This window comes from Ochotona princeps, chromosome 8 (genome assembly GCF_030435755.1).
Source record: "Ochotona princeps isolate mOchPri1 chromosome 8, mOchPri1.hap1, whole genome shotgun sequence".
Taxonomy (NCBI): Eukaryota; Metazoa; Chordata; class Mammalia; order Lagomorpha; family Ochotonidae; genus Ochotona; species Ochotona princeps.
Genome location: NC_080839.1, coordinates 42,970,669 through 42,991,233, shown reverse-complemented (window position 1 = coordinate 42,991,233; position 20,565 = coordinate 42,970,669). Strand labels below are relative to the sequence as shown.

At 42.1% G+C, this 20,565-nt stretch overlaps 1 protein-coding gene across 2 annotated transcripts; it reads left to right on the top strand.

The window, feature by feature from the left end:
• Nucleotides 1–534: 534 nt before the first annotated feature.
• Nucleotides 535–19,530, top strand: CNRIP1 (cannabinoid receptor interacting protein 1). Of its 2 annotated transcripts, none has more exons than XM_058667906.1 (3): nt 535–1,067; nt 3,121–3,271; nt 18,533–19,530. In XM_058667906.1, the coding sequence occupies exons 1-3, from the start codon at nt 979–981 to the stop codon at nt 18,695–18,697; spliced, it is 405 nt and encodes a 134-aa protein (XP_058523889.1). In that variant the 5' UTR covers nt 535–978; the 3' UTR covers nt 18,698–19,530. The 2 variants fall into 2 exon arrangements, with proteins under 2 accessions (XP_058523889.1, XP_004580139.1); XM_004580082.4 differs by having other exon boundaries at nt 538–1,099.
• The last annotated feature ends 1,035 nt before the right edge of the window (nt 19,531–20,565 follow it).

Sequence of the window (20,565 nt, the reverse complement as noted above, 5' to 3'; positions counted from 1 at the left end):
ACCACAGCCATGCCGTTGGCACACGCCATTTGCCTTTCGCCGGGGTAGCAGTTTCTTCAAGGTCGGTGCAAATGCCTGATTTCTTACACTCTTTCACAAGGCTATGCCCAATGTAAATACACACCCACAAGAAGCTGTGGCTCTTTAATATGGTTGTTTTTTTCATTTTCTTGCACATATTATGAATCCGCTGTGGCTCGCTCTCCACGCCAGATATAATCCGCCCTTTGGTCATATCCCACGAGCTTTGCAAAGACTATTTCCTGGCCTTTAAATCACTGGCTAGCGGTTTCCTGCCCCACTTCCGTCTCCCTTTCCTCTTCTATGCCTTCTCCCGCCTGGCCCGGGCGATCCTCAACAATAGCTCCTCCATCCCATAGCTGGCTGGAGAGCAGGCACAGGCCGAAATGGGGACGGGGGCACATCGCTGGTGCGGTTGGTGCTAAACCTCAGCGCCGCCACCCTCCCCTGCCAGCCTTCGCTCCCGCCCGAAGCAGTTCTAGGAGGAGCCTAAAGGTCCGCTTCCCCAGTAGAAGGGGATTGTGCTGAGTAAACAGGATTAACTCCCTCGTCCCCAGCAGCTCTGCTTTTCTGCGCTGCGGCCTGAGGGGCCAGAGGGAGCCCTCGGGTGCTCCCAGCGCACCGCACGGGGAACGGGGGATGGGGACGTTAGTGCCTCGGGAGTCATCTCTGCGGCTTGCTGTCTGGCCGTGTAGGGCTGGAGGGCACAGCCTCCAGGGGTGCTGCTCAAAAACCAGGGCAGACGACGGCGACGGCACGGACTCCTAGAGGCAGCCTCCCCTCCACCACCTCCCTCTCCCTCCCCGCGCTTCCTCTCCGCCCACCGCGCTCCAGCCTCTCGGCTGCCGCCCGCGTTGTCCCTGGCTCCCGGAGCCACCGCGGCAGCCCCTCGCGCAACCATGGGGGACCTGCCGGGCATTGTGCGCCTCTCCATCGCACTGCGCATCCAGCCTAACGATGGTCCTGTCTTCTTCAAGGTGGACGGGCAGCGTTTCGGCCAGAACCGCACCATCAAGCTGCTCACAGGCTCCTCCTACAAGGTGGAGGTGAAGATTAAGCCCACCACGCTGCAGGTCGAGTGAGTGCGGGGCGCGTCGCGGCTTCAGGGCCGCGCGCGGGGTACCGGAGCGGACCGATGTCCCCGGACATCCAGAGCCTCCCCGGGATTCCTGGAACCTCGAGCCGCGCCCAGAGGACCCGGGGGGTGGGTAGAGGGGATCCCTTAGGCATGTGTCCACTTCCCCACTCCCAGGACGGTGATCGCAAAGGGACTGTTGAAACCAGCGGCAAGAATCAGGTGTGTGTGTGTTGGCCAATTTCCCCCCGTCCAGCCTTGGGCGGGGAACCCCTGGCTGCCAGGGCGCGGCGGTTGGAAGAAGCCGGCCACCGGCTTCACCTACTGCAATCGACAAACGCAGTACTCTTCCGGGCCCCGTGGCGTCACTAGGATTGGAGGCCAGGAGTTGGAAACGCTGAGAGCAGGATTTAAGAGGGGCGGTGACCCGGGCTCCCCAAGGGATGCTCCGCGTCGCTGCGTACGCCCTTTTTTGGCTGGAGACCCAGAACCTGGAGCAGGACTACAGCGTCGTCTCTGTTCAAGCCTGGGTTTCACGGTTCTCTGTGCCTTAAGCCTCCCCACACACCCGCCCGCCCCCTTCCAGAATTGTCTTTTTCAGCCCAAAGATGGTGCCTAGGATTAACAACATCCTCACAACAGGAGGATGTTTTGGGGTTTATTGGGGCAGGGATTATCTCTCTCCTGCTAGTACAGGGTGAAGCGCCTAGCACACAGACCTCCAGGGAGAGTTAGGGTGGGAGTGCAAGGGCCTTCTGGGAAAAATCATGGGTGCAACCCTTTATTTCTCAGGTTCCACCTGGGCGTTCTTTGAAGGCTGGTTTGGGAGAAGGAAATAAACTATCACGTCCACATATGACCAGCATTGTTGGGGGAAGGGGTCTCTGGGTCCATCGTACATGTTTGTAGTTTTAGCTTAATTCAGTGAACCTGTTTGCTTTCTAGGTGCTTGGCCATAAGGCAAGAACCTGGAACCAACCTAGACGGTTCCCGGTGCTCCGGCTCACCCGGTTGTTAGCAATCCCTTATTGCACACACATCCAATGCCCTCCCATTTTCTGGTGCTCTGCACCTGATACACTGGAAGCTTCTCCTTTCTCCTATTGAGTTAGTTAACTCTTCTGTGTCCCTCTCTACCCACTACTCCCCCACCTCCTTGTCAGGGTATTTTTCTACTTTTGAAGCTAATCTAAAAACTGAATTTACTAACGAGAAAAACATTCTTTCTGGTTATGCTTTAATTTGATCAACGATTTTTTTCTAAGTGGCCTTTTTCAGCAGTCTGAAACCTGTGTATTTAAGAATCACCTGGAGGGCTTAAAATACAGGGTTGGGACCTGGGTGAGGAGTCTCTTACACTTGATCTTAGCCAAAAGGCTGAGAAGCAATAGGGTGAGGAGTTTCTTCTTCACTACCTTTTGGACAGTTGGCAGGTGATAAAAATATTGCTAGTCTGAGAGTTCACTTTGACACAAAGGAGTAGTGTCACTTGAAGATTCTGATGGTGTAGCTGACTGGAGGAATAGCACTTCCCAATCACGGACTCCTGATCGATGGAAGAGAACAAAAGTCAGAGAACACATCCAGTGGTTCTCAACCCTGCCTGCACATGGGGATCACCTAGATAACTTTGAAGTACGTTGGCTAGTGCCTGAATTACATCCATACCAACTGAACCCTGATCTCAGTGGTTTGGCTGGCATATGGTGGGATCTAGGTTTAGGTAGGATTTTCACAGCACCACAGGCGACTTCTAGGAGTCACTAAACCACAATAGACCAACTGGGCCCTGGAAGAATAGTCAGTGTGAAAATACTGAGGTCACTCCAGAGAGACAATGTCCATGTCACATGGCTGACCATGGCTAATTAGAAAAGCCAAGCCCCCTGAACTTATAGAACTTTCCTCCATTCCACAATGCTTCTACTAGCCAAGCTCCACAGGTTTCTATTCTAGGGTTCTGTTCTAAAGACAGGGTGTTTAAGCTGACTCCTGCCACAAATCTCAATTCAAGTCCTTTGCAGGAACATTTCCATTGGTGGTGTGCTGGTCCCATTGGAGCTTAAGTCCAAAGAGCCTGATGGGGACAGAGTTGTTTATACTGGCACCTATGACACAGAAGGTGTGGCTCCAACCAAGAGTGGAGAACGGCAGCCCATCCAGATCACCATGCCGGTAAGGTTTGCTCTGGGGGGTGGGAGGGTGGCGGTTAGGGACAGCCGCGGGATGGGGGTGTGGTGCCTAAGCAGATGGAAACAAAAAACAATCACCATCTCCCTTTCACAAAGGTGTCTCAGGAGCCACTTCCTGTGGAAACTGAGCTGAACTTCCTTTTTGGATGTGCTAGGGAGAGCCCTTATGTAATGAATGCTCTGCCTCACAGACTGATTTTATAGATGCTTAAAGTCACCATGGAAGACATAGGATATACATGGCCATTTCCCCTGTGTCAGGATTGGGTTAGAAAATTACCCCTAAAAGGTTTCTGATTCTTCAGTGTTTTGGTTATGAAAAATACGATTTGCATGACATAGTACTACTTAAATCTACTTCAAATGGAGGGGTCCAAAATGCCAAATGCAATAAAAAGGAATAAACCTCTTAGTGTCTGACCCTGCCAATATAATATATAATAAAACAGGCATTTATAGTCAGGCAATGTGAGCTCCTAAGTGGAAGAAAAATTAGTACACAGGATAGAGTGGAGAAATGTGTCTAATCGTGTGTGCAAACACAGTGATGAAGTAAAGTGGTTAAGATATAAGAAAGGAAAGGCTCACCTGCACCTCTGCCTGAAAACTGGGCACCATTTTCCTTCTGAAGAGTTCAAGAACAAGGCTCAAGGCCAACCTTGAACTGTCTGCCGCTAGCTGCATAAGGAAGACCTCAGAGTGCTTGAGAACATCCTGGGAAGTTTGTTTAAAATGCCAGTCTTAGGAACCACCACCAGTGATTTTTAGTTTAGTAGATCTAGGGTAGGGCCAAAGAAATTAATGTTTTAACAAGCATACTGGATGATCTTAATAGGGATGGTCTGTGGGATGCATTTTGAGAAACATAATCTAAGAGCTAATCTAGAACCTAATTGCCCAATACACTTGGCTCTGCATATGTGTGAGTACCACATCCATGCTGAGGTTTGAAAATTCTTAATTGCATCTATACTGAACATGTGTATTTTTTTCTTATTATCTCCCCCCTCCAAACAGCAAGGGAACTATTTACACAGCTTTTACATTATATTCAATATTTTAATTAATCTATAAATGATATTGAGTATACAGGAAGATGTGCATAAGTTACATGCAATGACTACAGCACTTTATATCAGGGACCTGAGCCCTTTGTTATAACCTCCCTTGGATACCAAAGGATGACTGTGTGCTCAAAATAATCACACCAGTAACATCAAGAAATAATCTAGCAACCCATCCTTTGTATTGTATCCTTAAATTATTTTGGAAAAGAGTCCTATTTCCCCTGAAGAAATCTTCAATAGAGAAAAATGAGAGAAATATATAATCCCTGCAAGAGACAACTATTGTTAACATTCTGGTGAATATTCTTAGAAAACTGTTTCCATTGTCATTGAATATGCATATCTTATGATAAGATCATTGAATATCATTTCGATTTTATGTTATGCACATCTTTAGAACTTAAATATACATTCAAAGGTGTATATGTGGAAATACAATTTTAAACTCTGATGGATACTCTAGCATATCAAATTATTCTCACTTAATGCTAATTCTGTTTCTCAGCATTATAAAGAAAACTATATTAAGAGAACACTCACTTTTGCACAGGTGTCCAGTATTTTCTCGAGACAGAATTCTAGGAAAAATGTGCTTGTTTAGACATTTTGTGAATACCACCTAACTGACCTCCAGAAAGATTAGCCAATTTATAAAACTATCATCTGTATTTAAATCTCCACCTCCCCTTATACTTAGTATAATTAGTTTTAGATGTTCTTAATTGATAGGTAGAATATTTTTATTCTTTTAGTTACTGCTAATTTTAAATCCTGACATATTTATTTACCATTTATATTTCCTTTCAGAATGATACGTTCATAGATAACTTTTACCCATTTTTCTACTTAAGTGTGAGTTGTTGAGTTTAAGCAATATCAATAAATTAAGGACAATCATTTATTTTATCTCATCTAGAGTACATTGATTTATGATTTTCATTTTGACTTTGTTTATAATATAAAGTTTAAATTTCCTTATAGTTCAGTATATCAGTTTTTTCCTTTATGATCTGAAGGATCCAGCCTGGAAAGTCTTCACTAATTCCACCATTAAATGCATGAATATACAAATATTAATACTTGTATATTTTGTTAAGTTCCAGATGAATTAAAAGTTAAATAATATTTCAATCCATACCCCCAAGTTGGATATATATATCTATAATGCCCTGATATAATTACTTAAATAATCCATTTCTTCAGTGGTTATTTTCTTGTTTTTTCATTTGCTCACCAAGTTGCACACTATTATTATGCAAAAATGACAATCGCAGCAAAGGAAAAATAAAAAATAAAATAAAACCCCACTTACAAACAGACCCTAAAAGCATCCCTCCAAAGTGACCAAAATCAACATGCGTATATATGCATAAATTGTTACCATTCAACACAAATGCTCTCTCTAGAAGGATTTAAATGCATAGGTTAAAAAAAAACTGCAACATCTTAAGCCATTAAAACACCAAAACAAACAAATAAACAAAAAACCCAGTGGTCACTTTCATAGTAATTTTTCATGTGACAAAAATTATAGGTCTTTTTTCTGTACTTTACAAGCTATGATATGATCTGCCTATTCATACAATACTGCATTGTTTAAATACACTGTTCTTATAGTAAGTATTCACATATTTTGGACCTGACAACTTTACTGAATGTATTAGGAAGCCTTTTATTCTTATAATGAAAAACCTGAAGGCTGGCTACTTTATAAAGATATAGGGATACTTTTAGGCATATTGTTAGTGTCAATATTTATTATGTTAAAACAGCCTTTCCAGGGTCACCAAAAGATTTTTTGTTTACTGGAAGGCATTAAATTTCATTTAATCTCTTTTCCATATATATACATATACACATATATATGGAAAAGAGATTAAATGAAATTATTAATTATTATTAATTATTAATTATTAATAAGCTGCTTATTTACCTGAAAGGTATGGCAACACGCAGAGAGAAAGATCCATCTACTGGTTCACTTACAAATGGGCTGCAACAACTAGGTATGGGCCAGACTGAAGCCAAGAGCCAGGAATTCCACTCCAGTCTCCCAGAAGGGTGGCACGATCTCAAGTACGTGGGTCATCCTCAAATATCTACCTAGGTGCACCAGCAGAAAGTTGGGTTGTGAGTGCAGCAGCCAAGATTCCAACTGGCACTCTGATATGAGATGCCTGTGCTGTAAACAGTTTAACACACTGTGCCACAATGCCAACCCATCTCTTCTGATATATTAATGTGATGAATTATATAATACATTAAAAAATATTGGGCTACAATTTACTTCTTAAAAGTGCTGCACTGATTTTTAGCAAATTACTAAACTCAATACGTTAAAATTTTATTTAGAAAGTTTAGACTTTTTTTGTTCGCTTAATCAGCAAATAGTGGAAAGCAACATAGAAACCCCTGGATTCTAGAAACTTCTGATCTAGAGAGGAAAGACACACTTCATCCATGGCTACCAGTAATAGGTAAACAACTGCTATTATAAGAAGTACATGTGCTAGAGATCCCATCCTTGGAGGATAAATGCAAGGCTTGGGGAGAGACAGAACCCAGGGAAGAAGGAGCCAAAGGAACTGACAGCTGAAAGAGAGCACCAAGAGTTCTGATGCATGTGAAACGCCCAGCATGGCTGGAGCACAGTGAGACACAGACTGGTGCAAGATAAAACAGAAGAGGTAGGTGGGTGTGACATGTGCTCGGATGATACAAGTGTGTCCCCTAAAGGTTTGTGTGCTACAAGCTTGGTCCGTGTGTGATAGTATTGAGGTAGTGGAACCTTCAAGAGCCAGGGCCTAGTATGAGTTCATTAGGTCATGGAACACCACCTAAGAAGGAACTAGTCCTGGTTTTCAGAATGAGTTCTTTAGAGAACTGGTTGTCTGTACAGCAAGCTTGTCTCCTTCTTTATGCAGCCTTTTCCTTTTCTGCCAGGGGTCCCTCATCAGAGGTCAAACAGATGGTGCCACTCAATCTTAGACTTAGCAAATCTCTCTTTTCTATAAAGTGTCCAGCGTAACTATCATAGCCACACAAACCAAACTGACACATAGTACCTTTTACTGGAGTTATCCCAGTGCCTTTAGGAATTATTTGAAAGTTAAAATCAGCTTTGGAATATGATTTATGTGTATAAAATATACCCATTTTGTACAGATATGTAAGTTCTGAAATAGACAGTACTATATAATTACCACCCCCAATAAACACATACAACACTATCATCCCACACATTCCCACCTCCTCACTGCTAGTCACTCTCCCCACTATGAACCCACCCTGACTATGTATCCTAACTGACAGATTAACTGTTAGGCCAAACGCCTGCCCTTGCTTCATATTTTTTTTTTAAATTTATTTTTTTTTATTTAAGGCAGATTTTACAGAGATAGGAGGGGAAACAGAGAAAAGGTCTACCATCTGCTGGTTCACTCTCCAAACCACCACAACAGCCAGAGCTGAGCTGATCTGAAGCCAGAAGTCAGGAGCGTCTTCTGGATGTCTCACATGGGTGCAGGCTCCCAAGGCTTTGGGCCGTCTTCCCCTGCCTTCCCAGGCCATAAGCAGAGAACTGGATCTAAAGTGGAACAGCTAGAACATGAACCAATGTCCATATGTGACACACATTCCATGGGGTGGGGGATTAGCATGTGGTGCCACAGTGCTGGCCACTGTTTCATATTTTTTGATACTAACACAAGTGAAAATTTATTATTGGTAATAGAAATAAGACTGATTTTCTGCACATTGGTCTTGAATCCTGAGACCTTGTTAATTTCACTTACTAATAATAGCAGATTTTTCAGTAGAGTTCCTAGAATTTCTTATATACAGTATCACATCATCTGTAAATACACGTAATTTTTCCTTTCTTTCCAGTATGCTTTTCTATGCATGGCCCAATTGCAGTGGCTGCTACCTTCATTGTGATGTTAAATAGGAATGATGAGATGTGACATTGTTGTCCCTCAACCTTGAAGAGACACATTCAGCTTCTTGGCATTAAAGATGTTAGCAAGATGTTTTTTTTTATTATAAAATATTTTTAGAAGATTCATCTTTTTGGAATGCAGAATTATAAAGAGGGAGAAACACACACACACACACACAAACACACACATACACATCTTTCATCCACTGGTTTACTCCCCCAAATCCCATAATAGCTAACTCTAAGACCAAAGCCTGGAACCAGGAATTCCATCTGGGTCTCTCATGAGGCAGCAGGAATCCAACACCTGGATCATCAGCCACTGTCTCACAGGTGCATGAGAAGGAAACTGGATCAGCAGCATGGGATGGGTGGAGCTCTGATGGGGATTCAGGCATCCAACCCCGCAGCTTAAATCACTGTGCCACAATGCCTGCCTTTCTATGGGAATATTTGACTGAGGTAAAATACAATCAAAATCATATCACAAAATGGTGTCTTTGAATATTATAAGGTTCTGTTTTTCCACAGTTCGGCTGCAATGTACCTACTGCTTTTCTGAGTATCTCTTCTTTGGGGAAATTGTTGGCTTTCTTGAATTCTTTGAGCTGTTATCAACCATTACTTTGTTAAGATATTTTCTACTTCATTTCTTTTATTCCACTGGACTCCAACTAAACATATGTTGGAATGCTTGGTATTATCTCACAAAACTTTGAAGTTATTAAACTTCCTTCAATGGTTTTAAGGAATCTCCATATTATTTCTTGAGTTCATTTGTTCTCAAGTTCTTAAGTTTATTTATTCTTCTACTTCCAGTCTTACATTTATGCTTGTATTCTAAATTTTTTCTATCACTGTTACTTTTCCACTTCTGAATTTTAACTTGTATTTTTTGTAGTTTCAGTGTCTTCTTGAGATTCCTTATCCATTTTCATTGAAGTCATTTCCCTTTGTTCAGGAATTGTGTTACATGTACATCATGTTACATGTCTGGTAATTTTTGTCTGGAAACTCAACACTGCAGATAATATTGCCTCTAGTTTTATTTGTTTCTTAATTCTCTGTACAGGTTGTGTCTCTCATTTGAAGTGCCTGACATCAGAAGTGTTTCAGATTCCTGAGGTGTTGAGAATGCTTGCATTACCTAGTCCAAAAAATCCAAAGCCTCAAAAGCCAAGTCTTTTTGAGTATCATGCCAGCATTCAAGGGTTTGGATTTTGGACCACATAAAATCTGGCAATTTTTGGTTAGGGATATTCAACTTCTATTATTACCTTTCTGTGTCCTAGCAGACAGTATATATTCCTGGATTCAGACTTCAAATTCTGTCTTCCCAGCAGTATGTAGCAGTCATCTGTGTTCAGTTATTTCTAGTTTCACTTGATGCCTTCCTCGCTGGGTTCCTTTCTGTGACTGAACTGAATTTTTTGTGCTGAGATCTTGGGGACCCAACCATCCCCTATACCAACTGCTATTCCTTAGCTCTTCACTTTGATGTCTCAAGCCAGTAAAGCTCCCAAATTTTCAACTTTCAGAATGGTTCAATCAAAACAAAACAACACAGAACATATTGAGTACAACTTTATCTTCTAGAGATTGAGCCATTGCTAGTCTGATTTTTCACTGAGTTGTCCTCCCAACTCTCCACAGACAGAGGTTGTGACAGCGTTATAGGAAAAGTTGAGGTTTCACTCCTTTTTCCAATATTTGCTATTTAGTTCCAGCTTCTCTGTCAGTCTGAATGCTGTATGTGATTTGCAACAGATAAGGTTATCAATGTCTGCTGCCAAACTTAGAGGGACTGAGACACACCTTCAGGCCAAAAAGCCAGAACCAAACTGTTTCGCTATTGGCAATTTAGGTCTTTCAAGGGTACTTCTGCTGTGGCTCCTGTACTATTTATGGTCTCTTTCTAAACATTTCAGACAGTTTTTATCCGCATGGTGTCAGCTTTTTTTTTTTTTAATATTTTATTTACATCAAAGGAACAAATTTCATGGTACAGATTTAGGAGCGCGGTGACACTTTCACCTTCCGCCTTCCTTTTTTTTTTTTTCAGTTTTTACAATAGCATACTTTCATTTCACTTTGCAATCACCACTTTGCTTAACACCCCATTAGGTAGCTAAAGATAGAGTCAGATTCTCTAATGATCTGTATATGTTTCACCCAACAATTACATTCTATGATTACTCTTTATTAAAAAAAAAAAAAAACTCCATGTAGTTCCTGGTATTATGATAGGATTGGCATGTTATAATTGTTTCTCTTTTCCTTTAAAAGGATTTCTTTATTTTTACTCGAAAGGTAGATTTACAGGGAGGAGAGACAGAGGGGAAAAATCTTCCATCTGCTGGCTCACTCCCCAAGGGCCGCAATGGCCACAGCTGAAATGAATGAGGCCAGCAGTTTCTTCTGGGCCTCACACATGGGTGTTGGGTCCCAACTACTTGAACCTTCTTCCACTGCTTTCCCAAGCCATAAGCAGAGAGCTGGATAGGAATAGAGCAGCCAGGACGCAAATCGACGCCCCTATGGGATGACAACACTTGCATGCTGGCACCTGAAGGGGAGGAACAGTCTGTTGAGCCACAGTGCCAGCCCCAGCATGTTATACCTTTAATGATTATTTTGAAATTTATTCTATGTGAATGAAATGGTCATCTTTCCACTCAAGTATTGTTTATATCTCTTTCCTACATTCCTGCTAAACTAAGGTCTTTTTCTTTTATCCTGGTTAAACTTTTTATTTGGTGGAGGAGTAAGTACTTGACCTTAATGCAGTCTTAAAATATGTCGTCTAAAAAAAAAGAAAGCAAAAACAAAATGTTGTCTCAAAAACTTAAAAAACAAAGGGAGGAAGAGAGGGGCAGGTGGAAAGGAGAGACCTGGAAGTAGGAAGACGGGAAGAAAGGGGAATATCATAAGAATTCTATCTTTAGGGGCCCAGTGTGGTAGCCTAGTGGCTAAAGTCCTTGCCCTGCAAGCTCCAGGATCCCATATGGGTGCCAGTTTGTGTCCCAGCTGCACTACTTCTCATCTAGCTCCCTGCTTATGGCCTGGGAAACTAGTAGTCTATGGCCCCTGCACCCATATGGGAGACCCAGAAGAAGCTCCTGGCTTCAGATCAGCTCAGCTTTGGCCTTTGCGGCCATTTGAGGGAGTGAACCAGTGGATGAAAGATCTTTCTGTCTCTCTGTCTCTTCATAAATTTGATCTGCTTTTCCAATTTAAAAAAAACTATCTATGACCTATATTGAATGTGTTAAATATTTTAAGAAATAAACAAATAGCTCAAGTGGTCAATGTGTAGACTGGACATGAAGACAAAGAATAAGTAGGGGGGTGGTTTCAGTCTTTAGTTTTGAAGTCAGGACTAACAGCTTTGCAGAACGAGCTAGAAATGTTCATAGTTTATGCTCTGCAACAATTTACATAGCATCTAGCCTTAGCTGTTAGTTAAGGAGATGACACAATTTTTCTGTAAAATGCAGAACAAAAATATTGGGAAAAATAGCTTTAATATTCTGTTTATTCCATGATTTTTGCCTTTTGGAGTTGTATTAATTCTGTTTTTCTGAGGAAAGCACCATTTCTGCAGAATTTTAACATGCATTTTTAGATCTCTAAGAATATGAAATACTATTGACAGCAAATCAATCTCTTCTCCTTGGATTCAGATGTGGTGTCTTCCATATTTCTTAAAAAATAAAAAAAAAAGTACCTAAAAGGCTGAGTGTTTGGGGCCTAGTATTAATAAGCCAGTTAAAAAGTCAGCATCCCATATCACAGTTCCTGGGTTTAATATTTTTTGGTTCAATAGTTGGCTTCTGACCCCAATGGTCTCAGTCTCTCTCTGTGTTTCCCTCTCTCTCCCTCTTCAAGTGATTTTTAGAAAAAAATTACTGTCCTTACATCTTGTAAGAATATAATGTCCAGGTAGTCTTAGCTCACCTTCTATAACCTAATATCATAGACTGAGTGACTTTAAAAATAGTTCACAGTTACAGAGGTTTAAAGTCCAAAAATTAAAGCACTGCTTTTCTTCCTATTTTACGCCCACTCTCTGGCTGTGTCCTCATATCAGCAGGAAGATGATCTCTCATAGATCCCTCCCTGTAACACCACAAATCCCACTGTTGAGGGTTCCACTCTGCTGACCCAGTGACCTTCCAAATGCGCTACACCCCCACGGACTATCACATTGCACAGGAAGATGAAAGGATGGGAGACAAGAAACAGTCCTTAATGTGTCCCAACGGTTCCACCTGTGGCAATTCATAAAATATCTCTCCCCCTCTATCTCTGTAACTTTGCCTTTCAATTACTTTTTTAAAAGATATTATACAGAATTATACCTATATATAAGTTGCATCCCTCATGGGAGCCTGCTTCGGTAGATTTTTCCTTAGAAAGCACATATTGGGGCCTGGCATGGTAGCCTAGTGGCTAAAGTCCTCACCTTACATGTGCAAGATTCCATATAGGTGCCAGTTCATGTCCCAATGCTCCCCCTCTCATCCAGCTCCCTGTCTGTGGCCTGGAAAAGCAGTAGCGGACAGCCCAAAGCCTTTGGACCCAGCACTTGTGTGGGAGACCCGCAAGAAGCTCCTGACTCCTGGTTTGGATTGGCTCAACTCCAGCCATTGCATGCACTAAGGGAGTAAATCAACGGATGGAAGATCTTTCTCTCTGTAAATCTGACTTTCTAATAAAAAAAAAAATAAATCTTAAAAAGAAAGAAAGCACAAATGGGCTGAGAAGAGTGGAAATTCTAATATAGTTTCTTTTGCTTATTAAGGAGAATGTTAGCTTTTGAGGTCCCATCTGTTCTCAGCCAGATGAGGAGAAATTATGAGCTAGATGGTGAGACATCCAGGAAATAAAATGCCAATGGAAAAACAAAGCAACAACAACAATAACACACAGGAAAAAGGCCAAGGGAGTTATAAAAACCTAGGTATAGGACCAGGAAAAATATGCATTGTACCAGCATTTAAGTTAACCTCATTTTGACCCTGGATCCAACATTAACCAAAGAGAAGCTAAAACAAATACAAGCACCAAACATCTATCCATCTGTGTAGCTATGACTGTCCTTGGCAGATCTCTGCTTTGGTCTCCTGAGTCACAGAAAATCATTACATAGAGATTACTTTGGTTTTTTTAAGCTTGTTCAGACAGTATGGTTGCTTAAATTTTTTTTCCTAATTGTGACCATTATTGTTTGGGCCAGTTATTTTATCTTTCTTAATTTTCATTTATTGATTTTCATGAACTTGAAAAGCAGAGCACTGCCCCAATGCTACAATAACTAGGGTTGAGCCAGGCTGAAGTCATGCATTCTATATGGATCTGCCTCATGTGTGACAGCGGTCCAAGCTAGCACCTTCTGACTCCCGTGATGCATTAAGAGGAAGCTGGATTGAAAGTGGAGGAGCCATGACTCCAGCCAGAATTCTGATATGGGATGTGGGCATCCAAGCAGCATCTTTTTTTTTAAGATATATTTATTTTTATTGCAAAGTCAGATGCAGAGAGGAGAGACAAGAGGCAGATCTTCCGTCCCATGATTCACTCGCCAAATGGCAACAACGGCTGGAGCTGTGCCGATCCAAAGCCAGGAGCCAGGAGCTCTTCTGGGTCTCCCACATGTGTGCAGGGTCCCAAGGCTTTGGGCTGTCCTTCACTGCTTTCCCAGGTCACAAGCAGGGAGCTAGATGGGAAGTGGGGCTGCCAAGGTTAGAACCAGTGCCCATATGGGATCCCGGCGCATTCAAGGCAAGTACTTCAGCCACTAGGCCACCACGACGAGACCCCCAAGCAGCATCTAAAGCCACTATTCCAAAAGGCCTGTCCTAGTTTATTTTTTACAGCCAACTTTCACTTATTTCAAAAAAAAAAAAAAAAGACAACATTGCTTCTCTTGTTTACCTAGGAAGGTTTTACATTCCTTTCTTCAAAAGATTAACCGGCTTTGGCAAAATAATAAAATATATAACTTATAAGATATATTTATAATTTAATGTAAATATTGTATTGAATTTTAGAATTCAGTTGTACTTAAAACATACAGTGCCCTATGCTGGTCAAAAATTATACTAAACTCTTAAGGAAAGTCTGGCTGAAGGGGTGAATGTTACTCAACGGTTAAGAAGACAGTTAACTATGCAATATCAGATTGCCTGGATTTAAGACCCAGCCTGGATTCCAGCTGCCTGCTAATGCAAACCCTGGAGGTTGTAGTGATGCCTCAGGTGATTACATTCCAACTACCCTTTGTGGAAGAGTCATGCATCCAAGTTTTGGCCCTAGGCAGCATCAAGTGTTGTGGGTACTTGGGGAATGACTAGCAGACAGAAGATCTCTGTCTGTCTCCTGGAATCTCAAATAGCAAACACTTCTGGTGAAGATGAGAGTTCAACTTATTCATACCACCACTACTGTATCATGAGAGAAACTATAATATACTCTTAGGGAAAGTTTTTTGATGAACTTTGTGAACTCCTTTGGTCTTGGAGCCACATACGTAAGGTTTTGAAAGATGGCAAATCCACTTCACCATGTTTTAGAATTGTGATTATAAAAAGTAACACTTTTTGCAGAAAAATCCAAGTAAAAAGATACAGAAAATTAAAGTTATTTTTTTCTAAATATTTTACATATTTGAACTCATAACGTATACAAACAGATCCCTTTCCTTATATAGTCCTAAGCACGTTTCATATTATTTTTTAGTGACTTTTTTATTATTTTTTTTTATTCATTGATTACATTGTATTATGTGATACAGTTTCGTTGGAACTGGGAATCACTCCAAATTCCACTTCAGTGGCTGTTAGTGTTTCATATGAACATGCCATCATTTTCCTATTTGCCTAATTTGGATGCTTAGATTTCTTCTGACTTTTGGAAATTTGTACTGGAGCTGGTGCTGTAGCATAGTGGGTAAAAGCAATACCAGGTAATACCTTAACCACTGGCATCCCATATGGGCACCTTTTTGAGATCCAGCTGTTCTACTTCAAATCCAGCTCCCTGATAATGTGCCTGGGAAAGCAGTGGAGAAGGCTCAAGTGTTTGGGCCCTCGCACCCATGTAGGAGACCAGAAGACACTTCTGGCTCCTGGCTTCAGACTGGCTCAGCTCTGGCCATTGCAACCATTTGGGGAGTGAACCAGTGGATGGAAGATTTCTCTCCCTGTCTCCCCCTTTTGTCTCCCTATAACTCTGCCTTTCAGATAAATACATATTTTTGAAAACATTTTTATTTATTATAGGAAAGTCAGATTTACAGAAAGAAGCTGAGACAGAAAGATCTTCATCCACTGGTTCACTCCCCTAGTGGCTGCAATGGCTAGAGCTGAGCCGATCTGAAGCTAGGAGTCAAAAGCTTCTTACGAGTCTTCTACACTTTTTGGCCCATTTTCTACTGCTTTCTCAGGCCACAGCAGGGAGCTGGAAGGGATGTGGAGCAGCCAAACCTTGAACCAGCACCCATATGGGATCCCAGCACAAGCAAGGCTAGGAATTTAGCTACTAGGTTACCACACCAGGCTCATAAAATACAACTTTAAAAATTAAAATTATAAAAAGAAATTTGTACTAAGCTGATAGATGGATAGTTGGTAAAATTTATATTTCTTTCACCAATTGTATATTTAAACGATTTTCATCTATTAGCCAATTTTTCTTTTCAATGAACCGTGTACAGTCTTTAAAGTTTCTTAATACTTCTTACTAAGTCATGTAATTTTTTTCATTAAGAATATAAACTATTTGGTAATGTTTAAAATTATTTATAATAGCCTTAATTTTTTTTACTTCAGGAAGTTTAATCATTTCTTGAAGATTTATTTATTTATTTGAAAGATAAAATTACAAAGAGAGAAGAGACAGAGTGACCTTCCATCCACTGGTTCGTTCACTCCTCAAACAGTCAAACTGTTTCCACATTCATCAAAAATGGGTATTTCTTGTGCGTGTGTGTATATATATATATTATTTTCATGATCCTTACATAGCTGATTAGGGCACAAAGGGTCAAGGGCTACAGGAAAGTAGGTAAGACCACTGTTTCCACATTCTCTTTTGTCCTTCCTGTATCTGGGGGAAGGGAAGAGACAAAAGAAGCCACACCCACCCTCCCAACCATCCCGGGGTTCCCGATGTGGGGCATGCTCCAAGAGCATTGCTCAACTCTTCTAAATTGCTGCCAATCTCACCATTCCAAGCACGATGAAATCTCTCCAGAATCCACTGGCTGACATAGTCCACCTTAGCATCTCCACTTGTCCAGATTTTCACTGCCAACACTTGGCTGGCCTAGCTGATCAATGTGCTCTGTCCTCTGTTTAGTGTCAGCTGTCCCCTGCAGGTTCCAATGTACTACCATATCTCCATGTGCACCTGGATATGCTGTCCACTGCTCTGTTTGAGCCACTGAGGAGGCTCAGCTTTGACACACACACTCTACAGTAGGACCATGGAACCTGCCCTTCTCTTCATGGTTGGGGTTCTGAGTGTGGCAGTTCGATTAGGGGGATCCCCAAAGAAACTTCATCTGAAGTGATCCCAGGCAAGACTCTTGGATGTGCTTGCCAGTACAGTGTCTGGTACAGTCCGTTGTCCCTATCAGCCTATGCATATTCTGGTGGTTGCAATTGCTGAGTCAGTTCTGCCTCCAGCCCTGTCTTCTACACAAACCGATGGGTGTTGGGAGTCCATCCCAATCCTGCCACGTACACTTGGCCATGTAAACCCATGGGAACTGCAGCCTATTTGGAGTGACTCCCAATAACCCTCACCAGGCCCTCCCCCTGTCCTGGTTCCCATGCTTATCAGTATGTATAACATATTGGTCCGGTCTGTCAAAAATGTGTATTTCTTTTTCATGTAATCAACTATGAGGTATAGTTTCGAAAATAAACATGCCCATCTTAAAAATACAGTCATGATTTTTGAACTGTGTATACATATATCCATATAAGTGCCACCTGAATCAAGACACAAATGCCTCTATCACCCCTTTATATCAGTCACCTCTTCTCACCCCAGGTGCTAAAATATGACAAGGCTTCCTGTTAGCACAGCTACATAGAGTTCTACATAAATGGAATACAATATTTAAACATTTTATTCATGTAGCATGCATTCTTTGAAGTCTAGATTCTTTGGTTCAGCATGTCTTCGAGATCAACCCCTGATGTTGTCTAAATCTGCATGTCTCTCACTGTTAGGTAAGATGCTGTTTTACAGATACACCAAAACTGACCATCACCAAGGGAGTCATTAGATACTTGGGTTGAGTCTAACCTGAGGCTACTATGAATAAAGCTGCTGCATGCTTGTGCAAGTCTTTAAGCCATGGGTCTCTATAAAAAGATACTTTATTTTCATGCCTAGGAGGTCTGTGAACTCTAGGTATATCATCTGCTATTTCAAGTCTAGCAAATTTCCCGAAGGAAAAGCCCAGATCTTGTTTTGGGATCAAATTATCAGGATGAGGCAATGGTGTAGGATATAATTTTCAGAGCATCTTGGAAAGCAGTCTGGAAAGCACCTGATCGCCCTCCTCCTGTATCAGCTGCAAAGCATAAGGCTCCTGTTGCTTGCTGTCTTCCTCCCCTCCATGTCTTCTGGCTCCTGATGTGGCTGACAATCCTGCCAAGTCAGTCCTGTCCCCTCCCATGACAGGAGGGTCAGAGGAGAAAATAACGAATGGCATCATGTTGTTTAATGCCAGATCCCCTAAATAGCTCCAGAAGGCTGTAGCAGGGTCAGGCAACCCCACAGGCCACTTGAATGGCTGCCCAGCAGCCTCTAGGGTATCCTTTGCCCTCTTCAAGACTACAGGAGAAACGCATCCAGGCTCAGGGAATTCTGTGCACTGTTTTACAGGAAGGTGTGCTTTCCAGAGGTAGAATATAAACTTCTTAAGAACAAGAGTTGTGTCTGACACAACTTTTGTATGTGCAGGACATATGGTCACTTAGACTGCTGTGCCACAGCACCTGCCCTTTGAAAAAAAGACTTTAACAGAGAAGAATGGTTTATAGATGAATTTTCAGGAAAGTACCTCCTATATTAGAATGCATTATAGGAAAGACCTAAGCTTTGCACACTTATAGGTTTTGGCTGGTCTTGCTGCTTACGCAAAGCACTCTGCTATTCACACCAGCGCTTGTCCAACAGCAGCATGAGGTTTTGACTGGCCATGCTTCTCTTTCCTCAGTTTACAGACATCGGGACCTTCGAGACGGTGTGGCAAGTCAAATTCTACAATTACCATAAGCGAGACCACTGCCAGTGGGGAAGCCCCTTCTCTGTCATCGAGTACGAATGCAAGCCCAACGAGACACGTAGCCTCATGTGGGTGAACAAAGAGTCCTTCCTCTGAAGAGAGCTCTTTCGGCTGGAGCTGCACAATCTACTCTCAGACAAACCAGCACAAGCCTCAGGCCAGGCACCCCATGCCGCTGCAGGGTCCTGTCTGGCACTGATGACCTCCTAGCCCTGGTGATTGCAAAAGTATAACTCCCCTCTGGTACAAAGTATCCCTGATGTAACAGATTGTGAGAGTCTAATCCCTGAGAAAATTCCTTTTGGTATTCTGTGCAGATGTTCCTGCATCCTATCCATCGTTCCCACTCTCCCTGTTGGCGGCTCCTGGCTAGAGTTCAGCAGAACTGGAATGCTTGTGCTGGACTTCAGGAACCCACTGGTATCTGTGGTGTTTTTCAGGTTGAGTGATTCCCTCTTTTTCTGTTCAAAGTGTAACAAAAAAAAGCAATGTGTATGGATCCTCCCCTGTGTAATATAACATGTAGCTTGCAATGTCCAGCAGCTTCCAAACAGGCTTTGTGACAATGTAATGGCAACAGCAGTGAATGGGACTCAAAGGTGGTACACCCCATAAACAGCTCAGCTTCTGCAGGGAAGGAAAATGAGAAAATGAAAGAACAAATACTTAAGTATTTGTAACACATAAAAACTCTTTCAAGTAACCTGAAATATTGAGCTATGTATGGTTCAGTCGAAATGGAAAGAAAGCAATGTGGACCAGGGTAAGCTAAGTAACAGGGATTGTCGGGTCACCCCTTGGCAAGCTTCTATAGTGTTCAAGCAAGCATATTGTGATGGCCCAACACTTCCTCTCACTTGAACTTTGGAAAACTATATGGGACTGCACTTAACTTTTGATATTTCTTAATAAAGGTATTAAAAATTGTGCCCAGGCTTGGTTCTTCCTTTGGCCCACAGCAAGTAGACCTATGCACCAGGCCAGGCCTCTCAAGTCTTTATGCCACATTGTGAGGGGGACTGTACCTATAATGCAATGGGCAGGACACTCGTGGATCCACCTCAGCTGTTGAACAGAATTTCAGTCAAGTCATAAGCTGTTATTCCTGGGGGCCAGGACACGAGATCCTGATGGAATTCCTGGCTCTTGGCTTTGCTCTGGCCCAGCCCTGGTCCTTCAGGCCATTGTGAAGCACCAGATGAAATTTCCTTTCTTTGTCACTCTACCTTACAAATAAATAAAACAAGCTGAATAATAAAAATAAGCTATTAATAAAATGGCTAGTATAAGTTACAGCTCATGTTAGACAATCCAAAACTGCTTCTGTCTCTCCTCACTCCATTTCTCTTTTGGTGACCATGCCATCTTTAACCATCTTGAAGCTCTAGTAAGAAGGCACATGTAGCAGTGGCACATGCACAATAGGGTTAAGATCTTGTGCATTATAAAATCCTTGGCACAAAGCCTGCACTCCATGTAGTTGGAAGAAAAATGCCACAAGAAGAAAATAAGCTTCCTCTAGCAGAATAACACGAATTTGCAATGATATACTGTTCACCTGGGTAACACAAACCCTTTCCAGTAGCTTGCCTGCAATGAGGCTGCACTGCCACCAGGGACCAGCAATGCCTTGGCTTTGGACTAACCGTGAGTGATGGCAAAGGATGGCACACATTTGTAAACTAACCTGTTTTTCAAAAATAATATTATTTATTACAATTCCTAGTTACTATATTTTTAAAACCAACACTCAATCATTGGAACAGATCTGGAAATATTAAGACTGAATTTACTCCAAGGGCTCAAGTTTCCTTCCAACAAAACCAATGGGAATGCAGGGTGATTAAAAAAAGGTGGACGGGCCCGGCGGCGTGGCCTAGCGGCTAAAGTCCTCGCCTTGAAAGCCCCGGGATCCCATATGGGCGCCGGTTCTAATCCCGGCAGCTCCACTTCCCATCCAGCTC